Below are 22190 nucleotides of genomic sequence, written 5' to 3' on the forward strand. Positions count from 1 at the left end.
ATAAAAAAAAAACGGAGGAAGTAAGAGATATCTTTGAAGATGAGGGGTGGGGGCGAGGGGTTGGGGTGGGGTTTGTTTTAAATCTCTTTGGGGGTGTTTGGTTAGTGGGATAGAAGATGGAAACAGGAATTTAAATCCCATTTATCATAAAATCCTATGTTTACTCACGGGGCGTTTGGTAGGAGGGATGAGATTGAGTGGGATAAGAAGGTGGATTAATAGATGGGATAAGGATAAAAATAGTGTATTCCATTGTTTGGTATGGGTTGGGATTAGATTAGAATAACAAATAACAATTAAAAATACAAAATTACCCTTACTATACTTTCTTCACTCTCTTCTTCTTCTTTTTATTTCATTAAGGGTAAAAATGATCCCCATCACTTATACCACCCCCCCTAGTTATTAATTTGGAGGAATAACTTCCTTTTGTATTTCTTTCCTAACCTCCTTCATAATCCCTATCCCTCTAAACAAACAAAGGACATGTTAAATCCCTCCTCTTTTATCCGTCCTATCCCCCTCACATTATCCCTCTAAACAAACATCATCTTAGCTTGATGGGAATGGGATTGTGAGGAGGGATGGGATTGGGAATAAAAGGCTTGAATTCCCATGAAAATAATACCTAGTAGGGGATGGTATTAAGGGGTGGGATTTAAAAGATAGATAAAATTAGAGTTGATCACACTGAGTCCGGCCCGTTAGCTCGGCCCAATTTTGGGCGGGTTTTGGACATAATTTTCCGGCCCGACTCGAATTTTTAAAAAGTTTGGACAGATTTGGGAAATGAATTTTATGTATTTTTAGTTGATTTTTTTTGCCCCGGCACGAAATTGGCCCGAAAAGCCCGCATGGCCCAACTATTTTGAGCGGGTTTGGACACACGTTTTTCCGGTCTGAAGCTTGACCTGACCCGAGAAATGGGTAAATTTTTTTTTACCCGAATCCGGTCGGGCCCACCCATTGATCACTTCTAGATAAAATGACAATATTGTCATTAATGAAAAGGGGTGTGAAAGAAATATTAGTAAGGCTATTTTAGTAAATTTGTTTTTTATTTCCTACACATTCTTATTTGCTACTCCCTCCATTTTTAAATACTTGCTCCATTTCTCCATGCGCGGAGTTTTAGGAGAAATTGGAGAAAGTAATGAAATATGGAGATAGTGGGGTTGGTGGAAGAATAAAAAATTGTAGAAAGCAAAAGTAGTGGAGAAAATTGGAGGAAAGAGAATATATGTTAGGTCCACTAGGTGAGAGAAATTAATTAATTATTGTAAATGCTTTCCAAATAAGGAATTGAAGCAAATATTTAAAAACGGCCGCAAATAAAAAGTGAAGCCAGTATTTAAAAACGGCTGCAAATAAAAAGTGGAGCAAATATTTAAAAACGGAGGGAGTACCAAACAAGGTAATTAACATATTTTACCAATTCCCAACCACCAATTTCCAATTCCATTCCCACTCTTTATTCCTCAAACTTCCATTCCCACATGCTAATATAAACAGCACGTTAATGAAAGTAGTTTTGCAATCAACAACCCAACAACTAATTATTGAAATTTCTGTCCTTGGAGTTCTAGCATGTATTGAGAGTTAGTTTCTCATTTTTGGCTACTTGTGCACTACTTGTACCGTTGTGTATAGGTCACTAAGTCAATATTGTACCGTTGTGTGTATAGGTCACTAAGTCAATATTGAGCATGTGACATTAGACTTTAGAATATTGTGCAACCAAAATTCCACTTTAGAATACTCTCTTTGTTTCATAATGTTAGTCTCATATACTATTTTGGGTGTTTTAAAAAGATATACCCATATTGAATATATTTAATTTATAACTTGATTTTTTTTTTGAATTAATTGGTTGTGGAATGAGGACATGACTCCAAGTAAGGAAATCTTTACCTTAAATTATGCAATTATGACTTGTTCATTCCTAATAAAAAAATCAAAAAAGTTAAATAAGATAGACTAATTATGAATTATGTTGTACTTTAATGTTAGATTTCAAATATATTTCTTTTCTTATTTTATGGGATTGATTTCATATGAGATTAATATTATGAAACGGAGAGAGTATTACAATGAGAAGGTGGAATATATATATATATATATATATATATATATATATATACGGGGAGGTTCCGCTGAAAACAGTGCTTATGGTGAAAACTAAAAACAAGCAATCTTAGCCATTGAATGTTCACTAGATAATCTGATGGTGTGAAACAACCCAGAGGTCACTATATACAAAAATAAGGTAATTATATCGAGTTATATTAAAAATTGATGACATTTACATCGAGGTCACTATATATAGAAATAAGGTAACTATATCAATTTTTAAAATATTTCCTTAGAGGTCACTGTATACAAAAATAGGGTAATTATATCAATTTTAACCACATTACATAAAGGTCACTATATACAAAAATAAGGTAACTATATCAATTTTGACCACATTTACACAAAGGCCACTATATATAAAAATAAAAATAATGAAGGTCACTATATATAAAAATAAGGTAACTATATCTATTAGACCACATTTATACAGAGGCCACTAGATATAAAAATAACGAAGGTCACTATATATAGAAATAAGGTAACTATATCTATTTTGATAACACTTGCACATAGGTCAATATATATATATATATCAATTTTGATGACACTTCCACAGAGGTCATTATATATAAAAATAAGGTAACTATATGACATTTACACAAAGGTTATTATATACGAAAATAAGGTAACTATATATAAACTTCAGGTAATTATAGAAGTCGTTATAAATAAAAATAAGCTAATTATATTCATTTTTACTACATTTTAAAAAGATCACTACATGTAAGCCTATGTAGGATTCGAACCCACATCATGTGCAATGCAAGTGCACAATGCACGACCAATTAAGCTAATAGGCTTCCGGCACACAAAAACAATATACTCCATAGCTATTAACTCATTGTGATGTGAGGAGGGCAGTAGGGATACATCACTGTTTCAAAATTGGGCCTCCACCAGTTAGCAACACACTCACCAATCTGCAAAATCACATAATTTAGACCCAAATATTTTTAAGGTATACGAAGTATGTCTCTACAAGAAATTTGCTTCAAATCAACATTTCAGAATAACAGCAAAAAGAAAAAAGAAGAGTGTTCGAGACAAATAATCAGAAAGAATATCACACAAAGAACACAAAAGTATCACACCTGCCAATTATGTGGAATAAGCATGCAGTCCAAATGAACGCATTCCAAGTGTCCAAACAAATCATGTTGATTTCAGGCAGAAATTTGAGAATTTAGAAAAGCTTGCAGGAATGATAACATCATCAATTTTTAGCCGAAGGTGTTCTTGGGCTGTTATCCTCATGTTTTCAGCAGCCTTTTCATGAAAAAGATAGATTCTTCTGAAATTAATAAGGCTGTATCCCATGAAAGCTTATTAACTATCTAGCAAGAGAAAAATTCATATACAATAGATGCTTCATGAATGTCAAAAGGGAAATAATAAGGTAAGCATGTATTGGAAAATGATGAAGGAATTTGAATAATAATAAGAAACCAAAAATAGACAATAGATGCGAAGAAAACCTAGCAACATAGAAAGCAGGATTCTCAAGCATAAACAATTTATTGCAGCAACAGATGGCCAGAGCTCCCCCAAAACCACCTTCACCGGTGACTATTGAGATGACAGGAACTCTCAGTCCAAACATAGACCTTATTGATTAGGGGATTTTTATCCACCAAGCGCCGTTTGACAAGTGGACCAACCAGGTTCCGCCACGCGTCCTCCACGGACCACTTAAGACACGCCACGTGTCCACCCATGCCAAATGGGACAACCGGCCATCAAGGCCCATTTCAGTCTAGAAGCCCGTTCGGCCCTAGGTTTACCTTAAACCTAGAGAGTTGCACGCTTCCCAAGGCTATAAATACTCGATTAATCCTCATTAATCAAGGGACCGAATACATTACGGAACACACTAATAATCGGCTGATCTCGCTAGCAAAGCAGATTACCTACATTAAATACTCTCACCTAGAGAGACCTTATTACTTTAATTTCTGTATTAATTACTCCTTAATCAGGTACTAACTTGACCGTTGGAGGCGGAGCTCTCAGGAGTCTCCGTTATTTTGCAGGTACAGGCGTCCGGTTCCAGTCTCGGAATTGTAGCTCTCCCGCAGGACATCAGAAAACCCCGAAACATTTGGCGCCGTCTGTGGGGAGAGTACTTCAGAGATGGCATCCAAGTCTGTACCGACCCCAGAAGAGAGGCGTCCCCTAGACGACCCTCAAGTTCAGTCGGACCAAGATACCGAAAGTGAATTTGAAGTTGAAACTCATACAGCTCCAGACGGGACCCTAAGGGCCCGCCGTACCCGTCATACTGAAATAAGGGAACGGGAGTATCTTCAAACAGGAAGCGAGCCAGCAGGCGCACCGCTTGCTCGGCAACAGCCGACTGATGGGTCTGCTCCCATCACAAGGAACGAACTCATGACCTTCATGAGGGGATTCAAGGGAGAGATCCAAGAGTTGATCAACAAAAAACCGCCTGCTTCAGTCAAAGAGCAGGCGGCCAAAAAACCTTCCACTTCACTGAAGAGGAAGCCAGTTCAAGGGCGAGAGGCGACTCCCCATCCTAAATCTAAGAAGCGGGAGCCGTCTGCTCTTGATTTCACAAAACTCCGTTATCCTACGGGAAATAGGAAACCGGTTCGTCATATTCAGGCGGACGGGTCAAAGCAAACGTTCACAGATGCTCGGCACCTGCTAGAGCAGAAGAGGAGTGACCGATTATCAGAGTCGGCTTCTACTTCAAATTTTCAGGACAGTTTGCGAAATGCCTCGATGAGGCCAACTCTGTCGTACCATGAGAGTCAGTCAGGCGGCACCTCCCGACAGTCTGGCTTTCATAGTGCGCAGGCGGTACCAAATTTGCCATTTGTGCCGCAACAACAATATTTTATGCAGCCACCTCCATTTGGTGGACCTGCAGCAAAAAACGTCCAACCTATGGACTGGCAGCTACGGCTGCTTAGACTTGGTGAACAGCCGTCGGCCTTCTCCAAGGAAATTACTGAAGCCGCTCAGCCGGCCAAAGTAAAAAATGTTTTAGTAGGCGCCTATGATGGCACTACTAACCCGGAAGACCATCTGATGGCATTCACCAACCTGATGTACCTTCAAGGGTTGGATGATCCCACTTGGTGCAAGTGTTTCCCAGCAACTCTCAAGGGAATTGCACAGCAATGGTTCGGCAACCTGCCGACTGGTTGTGTAAACAGTTTCAGGACGCTTGCTTACTTATTTGCCTCCAACTTTGCAATGAACATCCCTGCGAAGAAAACGACCCTTGATTTGGGAACAATTCAGCAGGGTGAAAAGGAGGGGCTTCGTTCCTACATCAGGCGGTTCAACCTGATGAGAATACAGATTCAAGGGTTACCGGATGAGGTAGCTTATACTGACTTTTTTAGAGGTCTCAAAGACGGGTCTACCTTCAAATTTGATTTAGTTCGAAAAAGGGTGGCGACTCTTCAAGAGGCCTTGATTGAAGCAGAAGCCTATATACAGGCGACTGATCTGTGTACAATGAAACAGTCGGACGGGAAGAGGTTCGACAATAGAGAAGGACGACAGAAACAGTCGTCCAACAAAGATGAAAAAAGAAAAGGGGTCTGGGCGGCTGATTCCTCTAAACAGCCGGCCAAGAAGAAAAAGGAATTCAAACCATACTCCCCAAAGTATGTGTTTAACAAGGATAACCAGTTTATCCTAAAAGAAATAAAGGGACGGCTCTCAATTGAGAAACCGCTCCCCATGAAGGGTTCTGCGAGCAACCGGAACCAAGACAAAATCTGTGCTTATCATGATGACATTGGTCATCACACCAACGACTGCATTAGTCTCATGCGGTACCTAGACCGCTTGGCTGATCAAGGTGATCTTGACACTTATGTCAAGAAATCTACGGGGAATACTTCCTCAAAAAAGCAGTCGGCCAAAAAGAATCAACAGGCCGACAGTTCCGATACAGATGATGCAGTCGTCTACACCATTGCAGGCGGCTTCTCAGGAGGCGGCCCCACTATTAGGGGCAACAAAGATAATATAAGGCGGTTAGATGTAAATTCCGTTCACCAAGAACGACCGTCCAAATATACATTTCCTGAGATTGTCATCACTGAAGAGGATCTAGGAGGAATAAGGGGGCCGCATGACGACCCTCTCGTTATTGAATGTAAAGTGGCCAACCAGAGAGTTGGTCGAATCCTCATAGATACTGGGAGCTCTTCAGATCTCATCAGCAGCAAATGTCTGTCAAAACTGAAATATCAGACGGACTGCATACATCCGGCCTCCCACCCTTTAATAGGGTTTGGAGGAGGAGTCGTCCACCCACTGGGACGAGTTGATCTACCCGTCCGCCTGGGCGAAAAAGGGGAAGGACGACACATGGTAGTCCGATTCCTAGTTGTAGAGGAACTCTCTGCCTACAACATGATTCTGGGTCGCCCAACCCTGAATAGTGCCAAGGCTGTTATAATCCCGTCACTTATGCTGCTTAAGTTTGAAAGGGACAATGGAACAGTCGGCTCCCTAAGGGGAGATCAGAGGATGGCCCGAGAGTGCTATCTCTCGGATGTCAAACCCACTGCTAAGGCCACTGGGTCAAGTGGAGAAAAAATAGACCTTGACAATGTCAAGGAAAGTGCGCCTGTTCAAGAAACAGGCGACAGAAAAAGAAAGGCGTCCCAGACAGAGTCCGCCAGAAAGGCAAGAAAATAGCAATCATTGGCAGAGGACCGGCCGGATGAGTTCCGCCCTCAGCCGGCTGGTGAGCATACGGACCTGATATTAGACGACTCCCGCCCTGACCGAACAGTCAAAGTTGGGACGACTGCTCTGAGAAACCTTGGTGATGACTTTCACAACCTGTTGAAAGAATACAAGGACATCTTTGCATTTGAAGTCCATGAAATGCCAGGCATTAGTCCTGATCTGGCAGTACACAAACTCGCTGTGGATCCGAAAAAGAAGCCGGTACGGCAAAAGAAGCGGAACCATGGTGAAGAAAGAGGTCAGGCGGCCGCCGCCGAAGTCAAAAAATTACTTGATGCAGGGTTCATTCGGCAATGTTACTTCCCAGATTGGGTTGCAAATGTGGTACTTGTTAAAAAGCCGAATGGCACCTGGCGAATGTGTGTAGACTACACAGACTTGAACAAGGCGTGCCCCAAAGACAGTTACCCTCTGCCCAAAATTGATAACCTGGTCGACTCAACAGCCGGCCATGCCTTGATGAGTTTTATGGACGCCTATTCTGGTTTTCATCAAATTCCTTTGTGGAAGAAAGATCAGGAGAAGACGGCCTTCGTCACTGATCAGGGATTATACTGTTATACGGTCATGCCGTTTGGTCTTAAGAATGCCCCGGCTACATTCCAACGAATGATAAACACAGTGTTCTTTGATCAGATTGGGAGAAACGTCGAGGCATACATTGATGATATGATTGTTAAGACTAAACTTCAGAAAGATCATCTGACGGACCTCCGAGAAACTTTCGCCACACTCAGGCGGCACCATGTCATGCTCAATCCCAAGAAATGTGTATTTGGAGTTGAGTCTGGGAAATTTCTCGGATTCCTTATCAACCAGAGAGGAATAGAGGCGAACCCTGAGAAGGTACAGGCGGTCGTTGACATGCAGTCGCCTCGTACCGTCCGAGAGGTTCAGAAGTTAACAGGTTGTCTGGCGGCCTTGGGAAGATTTCTAAGCCGATCAGGCGACAAATGCCTATACTTTTTCCAGGCAATTAAGAAAAAGGCAAGGTTTGAATGGGGGCCGGATGCTGAGGCCGCCTTCCAGAAATTAAAGGTTCACTTGCATTCCTTGCCAAGGCTGGTCAGCCCTTTGCCCAAAGAAAATCTCTACATGTACCTGGCCGTCTCTGATCATGCGTTAAGCGCGGTGCTCCTTGCTGAAAGGGACGGCTGTCAACTTCCGGTCTACTTTGTCAGTCACGTACTGAAAAATGCCGAGTTGAGGTATCCCCTAGTGGAGAAATTTGGTCTTGCACTCTTCATGGCTGTTAAAAAATTGAAGCCCTACTTTCTGGCACATGCAGTCGTCGTGTATACCGACCAACCGATCAAACGGCCCCTTACCACCATGGAGTCCTCCGGACGAATGATCAAATGGGCCATAGAAATGCAGAGTCTCGAAGTTACTTTCGAGCCTAGAAAAGCAGTGAAGGGGCAAGCCTTTGCTGACTTTATTGTAGAGATGACTCGTCCTCCTGACTCTCAAGTTCCAGACCAAGTCTGGAAGGTATATGTGGACGGAAGCTCTACTTCAAACGGTTGTGGAGCAGGCGTCGTATGTCAATCTCCAGAGGGCGACAGGTTCGAGTATGCTCTACGCTTCAGTTTCCAGGCTTCAAACAATGAGGCAGAATATGAAGCTTTACTAGCCGGGATCCGCATGTGTAAGGCGGCCGGGGCAAGGAAAATAGACGCCTGTTCTGATTCACAACTGATAGTGAGTCAGTACAATGGCGAATACGAAGCAACACATCCGGCCATGATCAAATATTTACAGGCGGTCCGACAAGCAGTCGGCTCCCTTGAGGATTTCCATCTGATCCAAGTACCGAGATCAGAAAACAACCAGGCAGATGCACTCTCGAAATTAGCATCATCCGCCTCCTCCGATACTCCTCGAACTGTGTTTTGGGAAGTAATGGAGAAGAGAAGCATCGAGGAAAATCCTATTGGAATTCTAGACAGAAGCTCAACCTGGATGGATTCAATCAGGGCATATCTGACAAACGGTACACTGCCGGATGATCCTCAACAGGCGGCATCACTGAAAAAACGAGCCTCCTGTTTTGAAATGATACAGGGGGAACTGCACAAGAGGGGCACCTTCAACCCTTCTTAAAGTGTGTTACTCCTGAAAAGGGACGAGAGATACTAGATGATCTTCACTCTGGTTTCTGTGCTTCCCATATAGGTGGTAGGATGCTTGCTCAAAGGGCAAGGCGGCAGGGCTACTTTTGGCCTACTTTGGAAGCAGATGCAATGGAGATGGTGAAAAAATGTGACAAGTGCCAAAGGTTTGGCAAATTAATTCACCGTCCGGCTACTGACCTCACTACCATTCACAGCCCACTACCGTTTGCTAAGTGGGGCATGGACATTCTGGGTCCATATACGCCTGCTACAGGCGGCAGAAGGTATATACTTGTTGCCGTTGACTACTTCACTAAATGGGTAGAGGCGGAGGCTGTAAAGGGAATCAAGACGAAAGATGTAATTTCATTCATTTGGAAAAACGTCATCACTCGGTTCGGGGTTCCCATGTCTATGGTTTTTGATAATGGTCCCCAATTTGAGACGCCTGTTCTCAAAAGCTGGTTGGGAGACCAAGGAATTGGACATTACTTTGCATCTGTCGGCCGTCCACAAGCAAACGGCCAGGTAGAAGCCTTTAATAAAATCATCTCAGACGGTCTCAAGAAAAAAATTGAACGAGCAGGCGGCCTATGGGCAGATGAACTACCACATGTTCTTTGGGCCATTAGGACGACTGAAAAAGGGGCGACTGGAGAAACTCCATTCCTCCTAACTTATGGTGCAGAAGCTGTTCTTCCAATAGAACACTACGAGCCGACTCTTCGAGTAATGCTATATGACGAAGAGGCAAACTGGGAAGCTATGCGCCTGGCATTAGACTCACTTCCTGAAAAGAGGGGCAATGCTGTTTTGCGCCATGAAATCTACCGCCTGAGAATGACTAGATCATACAACAAAAAAGTGCACAGGCGTCCACTCAAAGTAGGGGACTTTGTACTTAGAAAAATGGAAGCAGTTGGTAGGGCTAACGAGTCTGGCAAACTAACTCCCAACTGGGAAGGACCCTACCGAATCTATGCGGAAGTCAGGGACGGTACCTACCGTCTGGAAACACCAGACGGACAACCGTTGCCTCGAACTTGGAATGTAGATAACCTTAAGAAATATTTCTTTTGAATGATGTAAAGTAAAGAGCTACTTAAAAAAGTTGGCACTTACTATTCAATTTTGTATTACGAGGGGCATGCCGTCTGTACCTTTACAGTCGGCTACTCTCCATTGAGTTTCACTCTTTATCTTTACAGGGGCATGCCGTCTGTTCCATTACAGTCGGCTACTCTCCCTCGAGTATTTTACTCACAATACTTAGCTAAAAAGTTTAGGGTCTGGCCGATCCTGTAACTAACAGGCGGCTACCCTTCTTTTACTTAGCACATACGTTCACCAAGAACATACCAAGGCCACTGGCCGAATGATCAGACCAGGCGCCTAGTCAACTGATCTAACTTTTAAAAACTAATCCGACCTGTCCCAACATTATAGCAGGCGTCCGGCGGCATCCATTCGGATGAAATTCGTCGCAGAGAGCAGCTCCCTTTTGGGTGGAACATTGTTCTATAAACTAATTACACGGCACCTATACGACTGTCCCAAAGGGCAACCACGTAGCCGTTTTTTGAGACAAGGATAACTCTATCACTAACCAAACCAGTGGTAGAAGTTGACATCTGAGTCAGATGACCGCCTGTATTACTTGGGATAAATGCAGGGGGTACCTATTGAGTTAATAGCCAACAAACATTGGCGAATCAAGGGGTCTAGCCGGTCTACGCCGCCTGGTACCTCTACTTCTCAAACAAAAGTGACGGCGACTGAGTAACTCCAAAGTTAACTCATAGTCACTCCTTCAAATTTGGTATGGAACCTAAAAAGTTTGAGTCGTCCGCCTGTTTTATACAAACAAGGGCACTCGAACCCCTATTCCTACTGGATAACCTATTGAGTAAATAGCCAACAAACATTGGTAAATCAAGGGGTCTAGCCGGCCTACGCCGCCTGATACCTTTACTACTCAATCAAGATTGTGACGAAGACTAAGTAACTCCTATGTTAACTTAATAGTCACTCAAACTTAGTACTGAGCCTAAAAGGTACGAGTCGTCCACTTGTTTTTCATAAACAAAGGCTCTCAACCAATACTCTTGCTAGGTTAACAAATAACAAATTAGAGGCCAACATTGGCAATAAAGGGAAACAACCGGTACCCGCCGCTTGTTTTCCTACTTAAATTCCTTGGCTACTTGGTAATTCTATTCACTTGGTCAAATTGAATAAAGAGTTCGAATACCGATTGATTAAATGGCCGACTGATCATCTATCCTGGAAACAGACAACCAGTCGTCCAGGGGCATAGGCGGCATACTTACTATTTGTACCTGTCTTAACGTTCGGCCATACACAACAGTCTGTCTAGTGAGCAAATTTCAAATACTTAGACAAATTTGAACAAAAACAAAAAATTTGATTAAAATGAGCCGGCCATAAAAGACCAGCAGAATATTCAAAACCCCGGCCCCCTGGCCGGGTAATTACAAAGCAAACGGCACGCAGGCCGTGAAAAGAAAAAATATACTTAAAGCTTAAGAAGGGGGCAGTTCAGTATCAGCAGCAGCCGCCTGGTCAGCACTCTTCTTGCTGGACTCGGCCTTAGCTGCATCATCTTTTGATGCCTTACCCCCAAGTGGCACAAGCGCCACAACCGGCTCTTCCTCCTCCAACGCAACGTCCATCGCCTCTTCTTCAGCAGCCGCCAGGATCTGTTGATTATATATTTCCGAACACTGGCGGTACGTTCTTTCCCATGAGGCAAAGTCGGCACTGGGGAACAGTCGTTCCCAGGTCATGCGTTGGATTTGGGCGGAGTCTTCCACCATCTCCCGGACGAGCTCTTGTTTCTCTTGCTCGGCCTTGTCCGAGAGCTCTTGGGTAAGACTCTTCTCCTGGTTCACCAGGCGTTCTTTTACGTTAGCCAAAGATTTCTCCATGGCTTCGTAAGAGTGCATTTTCTGACGAAGGGGCTTCAGCTCGGCTTTAAGTTTGGTGACGGTCCCCTCCAGCTCGTCAACCTTCTTTTGGGCCGCCTCTAGCTGAGCCCGAACAGCGGCGGTCGCCTGCGCCTGATAATAAAGAAGATCAATGGTCAGTACTTCATTTTGGGCAATTTGAAACATTGCTTTATCACAGCTGGAGGCGGCCATAGCCTTTGCGGCCTTTACCTCTTTGTTTTTCCGATCAATCGGCTTGCGAAGGCTGTTGACTCGGAGCAGGGCCTAAGTACAAAGAAAAACAGGCGTCAGTTTCCAATCATAAGGGTTAACAGGCGTCCTGGAACTTCAAAAGGGTATACCTCAGCTAGGATCCCCGAAATTCCATCGAGGTCAAGGGTGCCGGCACCCTTGACCGCCTCCCTGTCAGAGGGAGGAATTACTTTAACCATTGACTTGGCTACCTCAACCAAGTCAAGTCCCTGGGGGCCGGCTGCATTAAGCAGAAGGAAAAACAAGTTAGACCTAATCAAGAAGGAAGCAAGAGTGAGTTTTTACAAGCAAGGGTCCATACATCTAGGCGGCCCCGCTTGGGTTTTTGAAGAAGTGGCCGGCTGCTTCTCAGCCGCCACTGTTTTCCTGGAAGACCCAGGAGAGCTTGCAACAGTCGTCCTCCGGGCCTTGGGGTCCGGCTGTTGCGAGGAAGAAGCCCTTGGAGTGCCAGACTGAAAACAAAAAGAGTTAGTATATGCATAATACAACTAAAAGGAGAAGAGTTTTCAAAGCTTACCAAGGGTGCCTCCTTGCTGGGGGAGTCGGCATACGACTGCTTCATTAGCGAGACCCGCAGCATGGCCGCCGCAGTCTTAGATGCTGTTATTTTACTCATGGCGTCGGCTGAAAGAAATAAACAGCAAAGTTAGTAAAAATCCCAAGTAAACAAGGCGTGAAAAAACAGAGTATTCGTCAGGCCGGCTACCTCTAGAGCACCGACTGCCGAGGCCACAGGCGGCCAAGAAGTACTCATCATAGAGCCACTTGAAGCTCGGGACGCAGTGTAGGGGTACTTGCTCTCGTACCCCTGAAGTAGAGTTCACCCTAGTCTCTACTTTGAAGAGTCCTTTGTCTAGGATCTCTCTTTTAGCCTTTGGGGGAACAGGCGGCATGCTGCGGCCGCCTGCAAGAAGAGGCGGATCCCTGTTCCACTTGTTAAATCGTTTGTTCAGCTCCGTGTCTGAACTCTCGATAATAAGGAAGGTGTTCCGCCAATCCTTCCATTTGTTTGCCTTACCTCTCGTCATGAGGTAACCCCTGTGGCTTGTTAGTTGATACCAGCCGGTACCTCCCGACTTAGGGGTCCGGCTGAGATAGTTCATGTGGGCGAAAGCCTCAAAACTTGGCTCCACCCCGTTCAGTTCGCACCCGGCCACATAGCCGAGTACGTTTACCCAAGAGTTGGGGGCTAACTGCCATAACCCCAGATCATACCCATCTAAAATCCGCTGAACAGCCGGATGTAATGGGAAGCGCAGACCAGCTTTGATGGCCGCCACATAGCAGCCAAAACAGCCGTCACCATAGCTGGTACCAGCCGGCCAGACGACAGTATCTTCTGGATCCGGCACAAACAGTAAATACTCCGGGCTCATTTTGTGGTTAGCAATAAAGCTCGCCACGTTGTCTCGCATGGTTGCGATCCGGCCCCGGGGCACCCTGCAGTAGTAGGGGGTGTTTTCCTCTCTGTAAGAGGCGGACGGCTCTGCCCAATTATCCCCCTTCTCCACTGCATGGGAACTTCTCGCCTCTTGTAGGCGGTTATGTTTTTCTTCTGAGTCAGAAGAACTATGGTCAGAAGAACTATGGTCAGAAGAGCTGGAATCGGACTCGTCCCCTGACGAGTCCGAAGAGGACGACTCCTCCCCTCTCCTAGAGGGGCCCGCCTCCTCTCCCTTAGAAGGAGCAGAAGGTAAATTAGACATGTCCACGGTTAGATGAGAAGGGAACACCTTGGTCCCTCTCTCAGAACTGTCAGCTTGACAGTCGCCTCGTTCCACATCTGGCGCCTGGTCAGATGTTTCGCTAAGGAGTACCCTTTGGGAGGAGCCGTCTGAGTTTGATATTCTAGCAGTCTTTTTTGTTCTGGCCATCACGTTCTGCATAGACACAGATTCAGTCGGACTTTGTATAAAGGGCAAAGATGGGTCCAGAAAAGGGCAGGCGGCACTCCTAGTCCTAGATTCAGCCGTCCCCGGTGACCGGCTGATCACTAACTTAGGGCGTGTCGTGTGCTTCCATGGTGCCATTTCAAAAAATAAAAAGAAAATTAAGAGTAAGAGAACTGAGTTACCTGAACGGATGACAGTTGATGAAGTCCTGAAAGTTCGGGTCAGTCGGCTTGTCAGAACAGGCGGTAGGCAGAAAAAGTCCGAAAATGTCAGAGCAAGTTCAGGGGTCCGAATGTTCTCGCAAAAATTCTCAAATGTGAAAATGACCGAAGTCAGCACTTCCTTTTATAGGCAAAATGAGAAGGCGAAGGGTCGCCTCCGAATTCAAATTTGGGCGGGAGAGTCTCCCGGCCGTCTGCAAGGTGACACCTGTAACGGGCCGTCGCCTGTCACCGTGCGACACCTGTCACAGGCGACACGTGACCAGTCGCGTGCCACCTGTGAGGGGCAAATGATTAGGGGATTTTTATCCACCAAGCGCCGTTTGACAAGTGGACCAACCAGGTTCCGCCACGCGTCCTCCACGGACCACTTAAGACACGCCACGTGTCCACCCATGCCAAATGGGACAACCGGCCATCAAGGCCCATTTCAGTCTAGAAGCCCGTTCGGCCCTAGGTTTACCTTAAACCTAGAGAGTTGCACGCTTCCCAAGGCTATAAATACTCGATTAATCCTCATTAATCAAGGGACCGAATACATTACGGAACACACTAATAACCGGCTGATCTCGCTAGCAAAGCAGATTACCTACATTAAATACTCTCACCTAGAGAGACCTTATTACTTTAATTTCTGTATTAATTACTCCTTAATCAGGTACTAACTTGACCGTTGGAGGCGGAGCTCTCAGGAGTCTCCGTTATTTTGCAGGTACAGGCGTCCGGTTCCAGTCTCGGAATTGTAGCTCTCCCGCAGGACATCAGAAAACCCCGAAACACTTATGTTTTGAGCTATAGCTTCACCCTGCGCTCAGAGAGACAAATCATTTCATCCTCATTACCACAGGTTTAGTCAATATAAACTTAAAATAAACTAGTAGTTGTCTACTCACCTGACCAAGTTCCTCAGATTTGAGATCAGCATAAGCTCTTGGTGTGTCAATAAGTGTAATTACGAGAAAACCATGATGATCGCCATACTTCAATTTTCTGTCTCCTTCACATGTAGAAATCTGTTTAATATTTGCAATGGAAGCCTCTTTATAAAGCCTTAAAAGTACTAAACATAAAGAAAATATAATCCAAGAAATTATACAATTTCACCAAGTTCAGCTTGCTAGTTCCCAAAAATGTAACCCTATTTCTCATCTTTACTCTGCATCAAAATGCAAGGCAGTACAATCACAAGAAACAGATGCTAAACTACTCGAATTCCCCCATGAATCCTTGACAACAAACCGACCAAGCAAAAGGCACAATGAAGAGCTCAAGATTGCTCTAATCCCCCAATTTTACATAAATTCAAGGGTCACAAACTCACAATACATGACACATAAAATCTAAAAAACAATTAAATGCTTGAATCGACAAAATTCGCATGCTATTCAACAAATTTCGAATCCAAACAACAATTTATATTTCATAACAAAAACATTCGAGCAATTAACTAGAAATAAACCCTAGATTGTGAAATTGATAGTCGATAATTTAAGAAATACTACCTGAGAAGCCGCTTCAATGGAGAAGAAAGCTCAAACTCGCTTCAATGGAGGATCGAGAAAGCTCAAAACTCGCTTCAATGGGATGAATATTCAGCGACGAAAATGATTAACTCACATAATTGATTGTTGAAACGCAAAACTCACTTTTCAGGTTTAATTTTGAAGCTAAAGACGAAATTGATGAAGATTGAAGCAAATTATTGATGAAGATTGAAGCAAATTCCTCTGAAATTTGATGATTTTTTGGGAGAAGGATAGAGAACCAGTGAGATCGTGAGATTGAAGAAAGATAAAAATAGAGCAGAGAGAATGGACGGTCAAGATTACAAATAACGCGAATGTAATCTAATCCGTCAGATGAAAATTCAATGGTCTAGATCATCTGTTTTCAGTTTTCAACTTTAAGTTTGTTTTCACATGATCCAATCTATATATATATATATATATATATATATATATATATATATATATATATATATATATATATATATATATATATATACACCAAACTGCATTAAGTGTGAATTATTTGTTGATTATTGATAACATAGCAAATGGCAGATGTGAAACACTCCAAAGGCATCACCGCTGGAAAGCCTCTTCATTGCAAAGGTATGTTATTTAATGTATCGTCTTTAATCTAATACTCCCTCTGTAGTCTGTTCACCAAGCAACGCTTGGCTCACATGGTACGGCATCTTACCTCGACTTTCAGGGTTCGAATTTTACAAGTGAGGGTGCTTTGGTTGAGGATCTTTTCACCTTTCTAGTTTTCTCGCAAATACTGGATCAAAAAAACCATGATTAGGGTCCTTCACCTTGCCGTAAACAGAAAAAATAAAATAAAAAAGGATACACCCTATGTTTGAATTAAGTTGTCATATAAGGAGTACTATAATAAAGTATAAATGTGATTAATTATTATGGTTAGAGCGTGTACAGCTTATGCGCCAGTGTCTAAACAATTAAAATGATGCAGCTGCTATTGCTAGAGAAGCAGGACAACCATTGGTGATAGAGGAGGTGATAGTGGCTCCACCAAAAGCCCATGAAGTTCGGATCAAGGTCATTTGCTCATCACTCTGTCATACCGACATCACCATCTGGAAATTAAAAGTATGTAAGATCCCAGAAATTAATTGCACATTTCATCTTTGATTTTAATTGCATAGTGTCTGGACTACCTCCTTTGTATTTGATCTAAGATAATTTTGTTGTGTTTTCTTTTACAGGATTTTCCTGGATGCTATCCAAGAATCTTTGGCCATGAGGCTGTTGGGTAAATAATTGTAGCAATAACTTTTCAGTATTTTTTTTCTAATAATACTGGCTAAATAATGTTGGGTAAATAATTGGTTACTCTATTAAACTTAATAAAATTTGGATCAATTCTGGCTTATATGTCGTTGGATAATCTTTTTTTTTTTAATGCTATCATCTTTGGCTAATAATTGTTGTACACTTGACTATTTGAGCCTTGACACATACTCGTGTTAAATGACACAGACGGAGTAATGTTTGAGATAGAATTGATCCATGGTTTAAGTCCAGCACTAAGCATCAATTGGACTAGTATAAAACGAAATGCTTTATTTTGATATTTTCAGCATACATTTTGGTAGTTAATTATTATGTACAGATTACATAATACGAAGTATGGTATAAGAAAGTAAAGTAAAAGAATGAATGTAGGAATGAATAACGAATGGAGTAAGAAATATGGAAACAGATCGAAACATTGATAAATTGAAGGCGCAACATTGGTCATTTGTCATGGTGTGAATTTGTTTATGTAGCAACAAAGGACTAATTAACGTACTATTCGTCTATAGGATCGTAGAAAGTGTAGGAGAGGAAGTAGATGAAGTGGTGGAAGGCGATTATGTGCTACCAGTTCTCATAGCAGATTGTGGGGATTGCAAAGATTGCAAGTCTAGCGAGAGCAATTTGTGTTCGAAGCTGCCAGTTAAGATCTCTCCGTGGATGCCTAGGGAAGATAGCAGCAGATTCACTGATTTGAACGGGGAAACTCTGTTTCATTTCGCGTTTGTTTCAAGCTTTAGCCAATATACTGTTGTCGACGTTGCTCATCTCACTAAGATTGACCCATCCATTCCTCCCAATAGGGCATGTCTTCTAAGCTGTGGGGTTTCCACTGGTAATATCTCTATTCTTATGCCGTATTCTTTGCCTCATATATACTTATTACCTATGTATGTATGTATGTATGTATAACATTACGTTTTGTGTTACATATATAAGATCATTCTAAACTAGTTTAGCTTGATTAATGTTGTTTGTTCTAGGGATTGGTGCTGCTTGGCGAGCTGCCAATGTCAAACCAGGATCAACAGTTGCTATATTCGGCATTGGAGCCATTGGACTAGGGGTACATCATTGCTTCATGTTATGCTAGATTTGTGTAGCGACTTTGGTTAATTTGTGTGCTTTGTGTAGCGACTTTGGTTAATTTGTTGCATTTCTGTTACTGATAATGAACAATAACGGCACATGTATGCTATTTTTGGGCGTCAAGGTGGCTGAGGGAGCAAGGCTTAGTGGAGCAGCGAGGATAATAGCAGTAGATATAAAGCCAGAAAAATTCGAATTTGGTATAATTCAGTAATTTAATCTCGATCAAGTCTACTTTGTTTTCCATCCCATGACATAGATTTTGTAGCTATTATGATTTAGATTATCCTTTTTTTATGTTGTTTCAGGTAAAAAGTTTGGCGTTACAGACTTTATCAACCCGAACACTAGTGAGGATAATAAGACTGTTAGCCAGGTCTTGGTTCTTTCCTTTATCTAACACAGCCAACTTTGGGAATGCAATACACAAGTAGTTATTCTTGGCATTTTGCCGTTGCTTAAACCTTGATCTAATGGTTGGCTTTCATTTATCGAGCAGATTATATGCGAGATGACAGATGGAGGTGCAGATTATTGTTTCGAATGCGTAGGAAATGCATCTTTGGTACAAGAAGCTTATGCTTCATGCCGAAAGGTCTTTCCTCATCCATTTCCTTCTTTCTTACCCTTAACATAACAAGTTCAACTTAGTATGTATGTTCATATTATTGTACATGGATCAGCTATGGCACGAATCATTCTATATATACTCAAAATGTGATTTTTGCATTGTGATTTCGAGGAATCGAAGAAGAGATGTTTGAAAATACACACATTGTATATATTTAAATCGTATTGCTTATCAATTATATATTTATATGTTTCAGGGTTGGGGAAAAACAATTGTGCTAGGATTGGACAATAAGCTAGATGCACAATTGAGCTTCCTTTCTATGGATGTGCTGCTTAGCGGTAAAACTATAAAAGGATCAGTATTTGGAGATCTTAAGCCAAAATCTGATGTTCCTATCCTTGTAAAACGTTATTTGGACAAGGTAAGTCTTTAAAGTAGAACTCCAATTAAACAATTGTTGGTATTTGCATGTTACCATTTGGTATTTGCTTCATACTTTTGTGAAATTATAATAAGGTAATAATAATATATGAAATCTTTGCTCCTCTGTACCACATATAGCAGAAATAGCACAATAGCTATGTCAATAACCAAGCAAAGCTTAGCTTGGTGGACTTGGGGGAGAACTCACCTTATGATTTTGAGGTCACAGGTTCAAACCCCACTAACTACAAAAATGTTTGGGTGTAGGGGGATTCCCTTAGCTCCCCCCCCCCTATACTCTCGGTGTTCAGTAGGGTCCTTAATCACTACTCCAATCACTCCAGTGTTTAGTTCAGGTCGGTTCAGTAAATGTAAACAGACCCTTAGTTCACATCAATTTATTGTGAACTACTATTATTAGGGACACTTTGGCTGCTATATTAATTATAAAAAAAAAAGTCGCAATGATAAATCATCGTAACAGTATAAAGATCATAAGAGTTTTTTTTAAAATGAATATGTTTTATACTGGTCAATATGAATAATAAAAGTCACTATTTTTCACAATGCGTCGATTGACATATATGTACTTCAGCTTCACAATAATATTAAAGGTCACACGAGTTTAAATAAAGGCTACTATGTTAAAATTAGGGTCACTATGTTCATTATAACGTTATTTACGTACGTATAGGTCCAAAATGATATTACTGTGAACCAGGGCTATAAAAGTTTTTGCTTTGGTTAAAGAGGTTCAAATAGATTAATTAGGCCTCATGTAAGAGGTTAGAAGTCATAATACAAGAAGTGTTATGCGGCATAAGGAGCCCATTAGAGTTACAAGTTAACATATAAGGTTAGTTCAGATATTAAGTCTGCAAGTCTACTCCATCATACTAGTACTATTACAATCACTTAAGGGATTTGATGCTAGATTATTCCAAAACACGTCACTTTCTTTAGGTACCAGACCAGCTTTGTGTGCCATGAGATGGGGTTGGTGGAGTGGTGGACTACCTCTAGTGGGAGACACTGAAAATTCTTCATTTGCCTCCCATTAAACAAGTTAAAATGTTTTTCAATGATCACATTTTTTTTGAGTGCTAGTAATGTCATTCACAACAGTCCTAGAATAAGTGATTATGGTGAAATCTTCCCACTTTTTCAAGCTAGCCCAAGCCATTGTTACCAAGACAGATAAGTACTCTGCAAAATTTGCATCTTCCATTGTTGATTTCATGATAAAACCCCCTTGCCACTCTTGAGAAGAAGTGTAGAAGTTGGCAGCTAAGCTATTCCCACAGCTAGTGAAAAAAGGTTGAAAGCTACATTTACTCTGATTTGGAATGGAGTATTATGGAAAGGATGGGAAAGCTTAGTTTAGTGGGTCACTAGGAATTGGAAACAGGTTGGGCACTCTGAAGAGCAATGTAAATCGAACACAGGCCATACCTCCTTTCTTTATTTGATACTTTTAGATAGAAAGGAAGGGAAGAAATTTGGAAGGATTTATTTTCCCTTGCTCTTTAATAAACCAAATCCTTCCTATGTTGGAATGATTTAGAGAGAAAATGTAACCTTACCTTAGCTTCTCCCTCCCTCCTTCCTTGTTCACCCCTCCCTTCCTTTCACTTAAGTGTTAAACTAATTAAGCTTGCAGATCATCCGTGTTAGCATATGTGTAAAATATTATTGAATTAATCAAGAAACAAATTATATGTACACATCGACTAATACAAAGATATTTATATGTGTTTCTACTACTATCTCCGTTAATTTTTACTTGCAACAAAGAAATTTTTTAGGAAATTTTGCGAATAACTACCGCAAAAGTTCCAAACTTTTGCGAACAACTACTTTTTTTTTTGCGAACAACTACCACAAACTTTGTATTTGTTTTGTTAACACTACCAGTTAACGATTGACGTTTCCTTGCTGTACGTGGAGCCCACCCTAATTCGTTCAATACACAAATAAATGAACAATTAACCAAAAATCATAAGATTAAGAAAATGACCAAATATTACCTGTTTTTTCAATCCTAATAGCATGAATTTGATCTCTAGGTGAGCAATTTCACCTATGCCCTAAAATTTTTCGAAGACAAACATTCAAAGAAACAAAGAGTATCTAATTAGGGAGAAGATCGTTAATATAAAGGAGAGATAGTTGGAGGGAAAAGGACGAAAGGTAGGCCCCACATACGGCAAGCAAACGTCCCTCGTTAACTGGTAGTGGTAACAAAACAAATACAAAGTTTGTGGTGGTTGTTCGCAAAAAAAAAAAAATAAATAAATAAATAAAATAAAAATAAAATAAAGGTAGTTGTTTGCAAAAGTTGGAACTTTCGCAGTAGTAGTTCGCAAAATTTTAAATTTTTCATATTTCACAAATAATACCTATTTATTGCAATTAAAAAGTAACAGAGGTAGATTAATATTCTAATTTTTTGCCCTACTTATTTCTTGCAGGAAATTCGACTTGATGACTTTGTGTCACATGAGATAAAATTGGATGAGATTAATAAAGCATTTGAATTGCTTATGGAAGGAAAATGTCTTCGATGTGTAATATGGATGGATTAAGAAGTTTTTTATCCACTATTGTGATTTATGACAAACTCAAATAATGTAATAATGACATTAGACAATTTTCTATGTTCACATAATAAATAATAAATAAATAAATAAGACCTTTACACTTTATTTGGATAGTAAATAATGATGGAAAGGAAGGGGTGGGAAATAGGAGGAAGGGAGGGAAGGTCGTGAACTCCATTTTCCCTCCAAATCTCTCCAATTTTAAAGGGATTATGCTTATTAATTGGAGGGAAATAGTTGTATTTATCACAGAGTTAAACAAAAAATTTTAACCAAGAGATAATTTTGTATAAATCAACAACTTTTTAACTAAATGTGTTTTTCACATACCAAAACTGTTGATTTTGGGACGAAGTAAGAA

At 41.5% G+C, this 22190-nt stretch overlaps 1 protein-coding gene across 1 annotated transcript; it reads left to right on the forward strand.

The window, feature by feature from the left end:
- The first annotated feature begins 16317 nt into the window (after positions 1-16317).
- Positions 16318-21934, forward strand: LOC110699057 (alcohol dehydrogenase-like 7). The gene is made up of 10 exons (XM_021876551.1): positions 16318-16432; positions 16800-16936; positions 17053-17099; positions 17653-17978; positions 18127-18209; positions 18357-18432; positions 18541-18608; positions 18732-18827; positions 19060-19227; positions 21701-21934. Exons 1-10 carry the CDS (start codon positions 16375-16377, stop codon positions 21812-21814), a joined length of 1173 nt encoding a protein of 390 aa, XP_021732243.1. The 5' UTR covers positions 16318-16374; the 3' UTR covers positions 21815-21934.
- The last annotated feature ends 256 nt before the right edge of the window (positions 21935-22190 follow it).

The sequence above is a fragment of the Chenopodium quinoa genome, unplaced genomic scaffold (genome assembly GCF_001683475.1).
Source record: "Chenopodium quinoa cultivar QQ74 unplaced genomic scaffold, ASM168347v1, whole genome shotgun sequence".
Lineage (NCBI taxonomy): Eukaryota > Viridiplantae > Streptophyta > Magnoliopsida > Caryophyllales > Amaranthaceae > Chenopodium > Chenopodium quinoa.

Bases quoted from the DNA above. Each gene is read 5' to 3' on its own strand.
- LOC110699057 (XM_021876551.1), top strand. From the start codon at position 16,375: ATGGCAGATGTGAAACACTCCAAAGGCATCACCGCTGGAAAGCCTCTT. The intron at 16,433-16,799 runs GTATGTTATTTA...AAAATGATGCAG, and splicing joins AAAGCCTCTTCATTGCAAAG to CTGCTATTGCTAGAGAAGCA. The intron at 18,609-18,731 runs GTCTTGGTTCTT...TTTATCGAGCAG, and splicing joins ATAATAAGACTGTTAGCCAG to ATTATATGCGAGATGACAGA.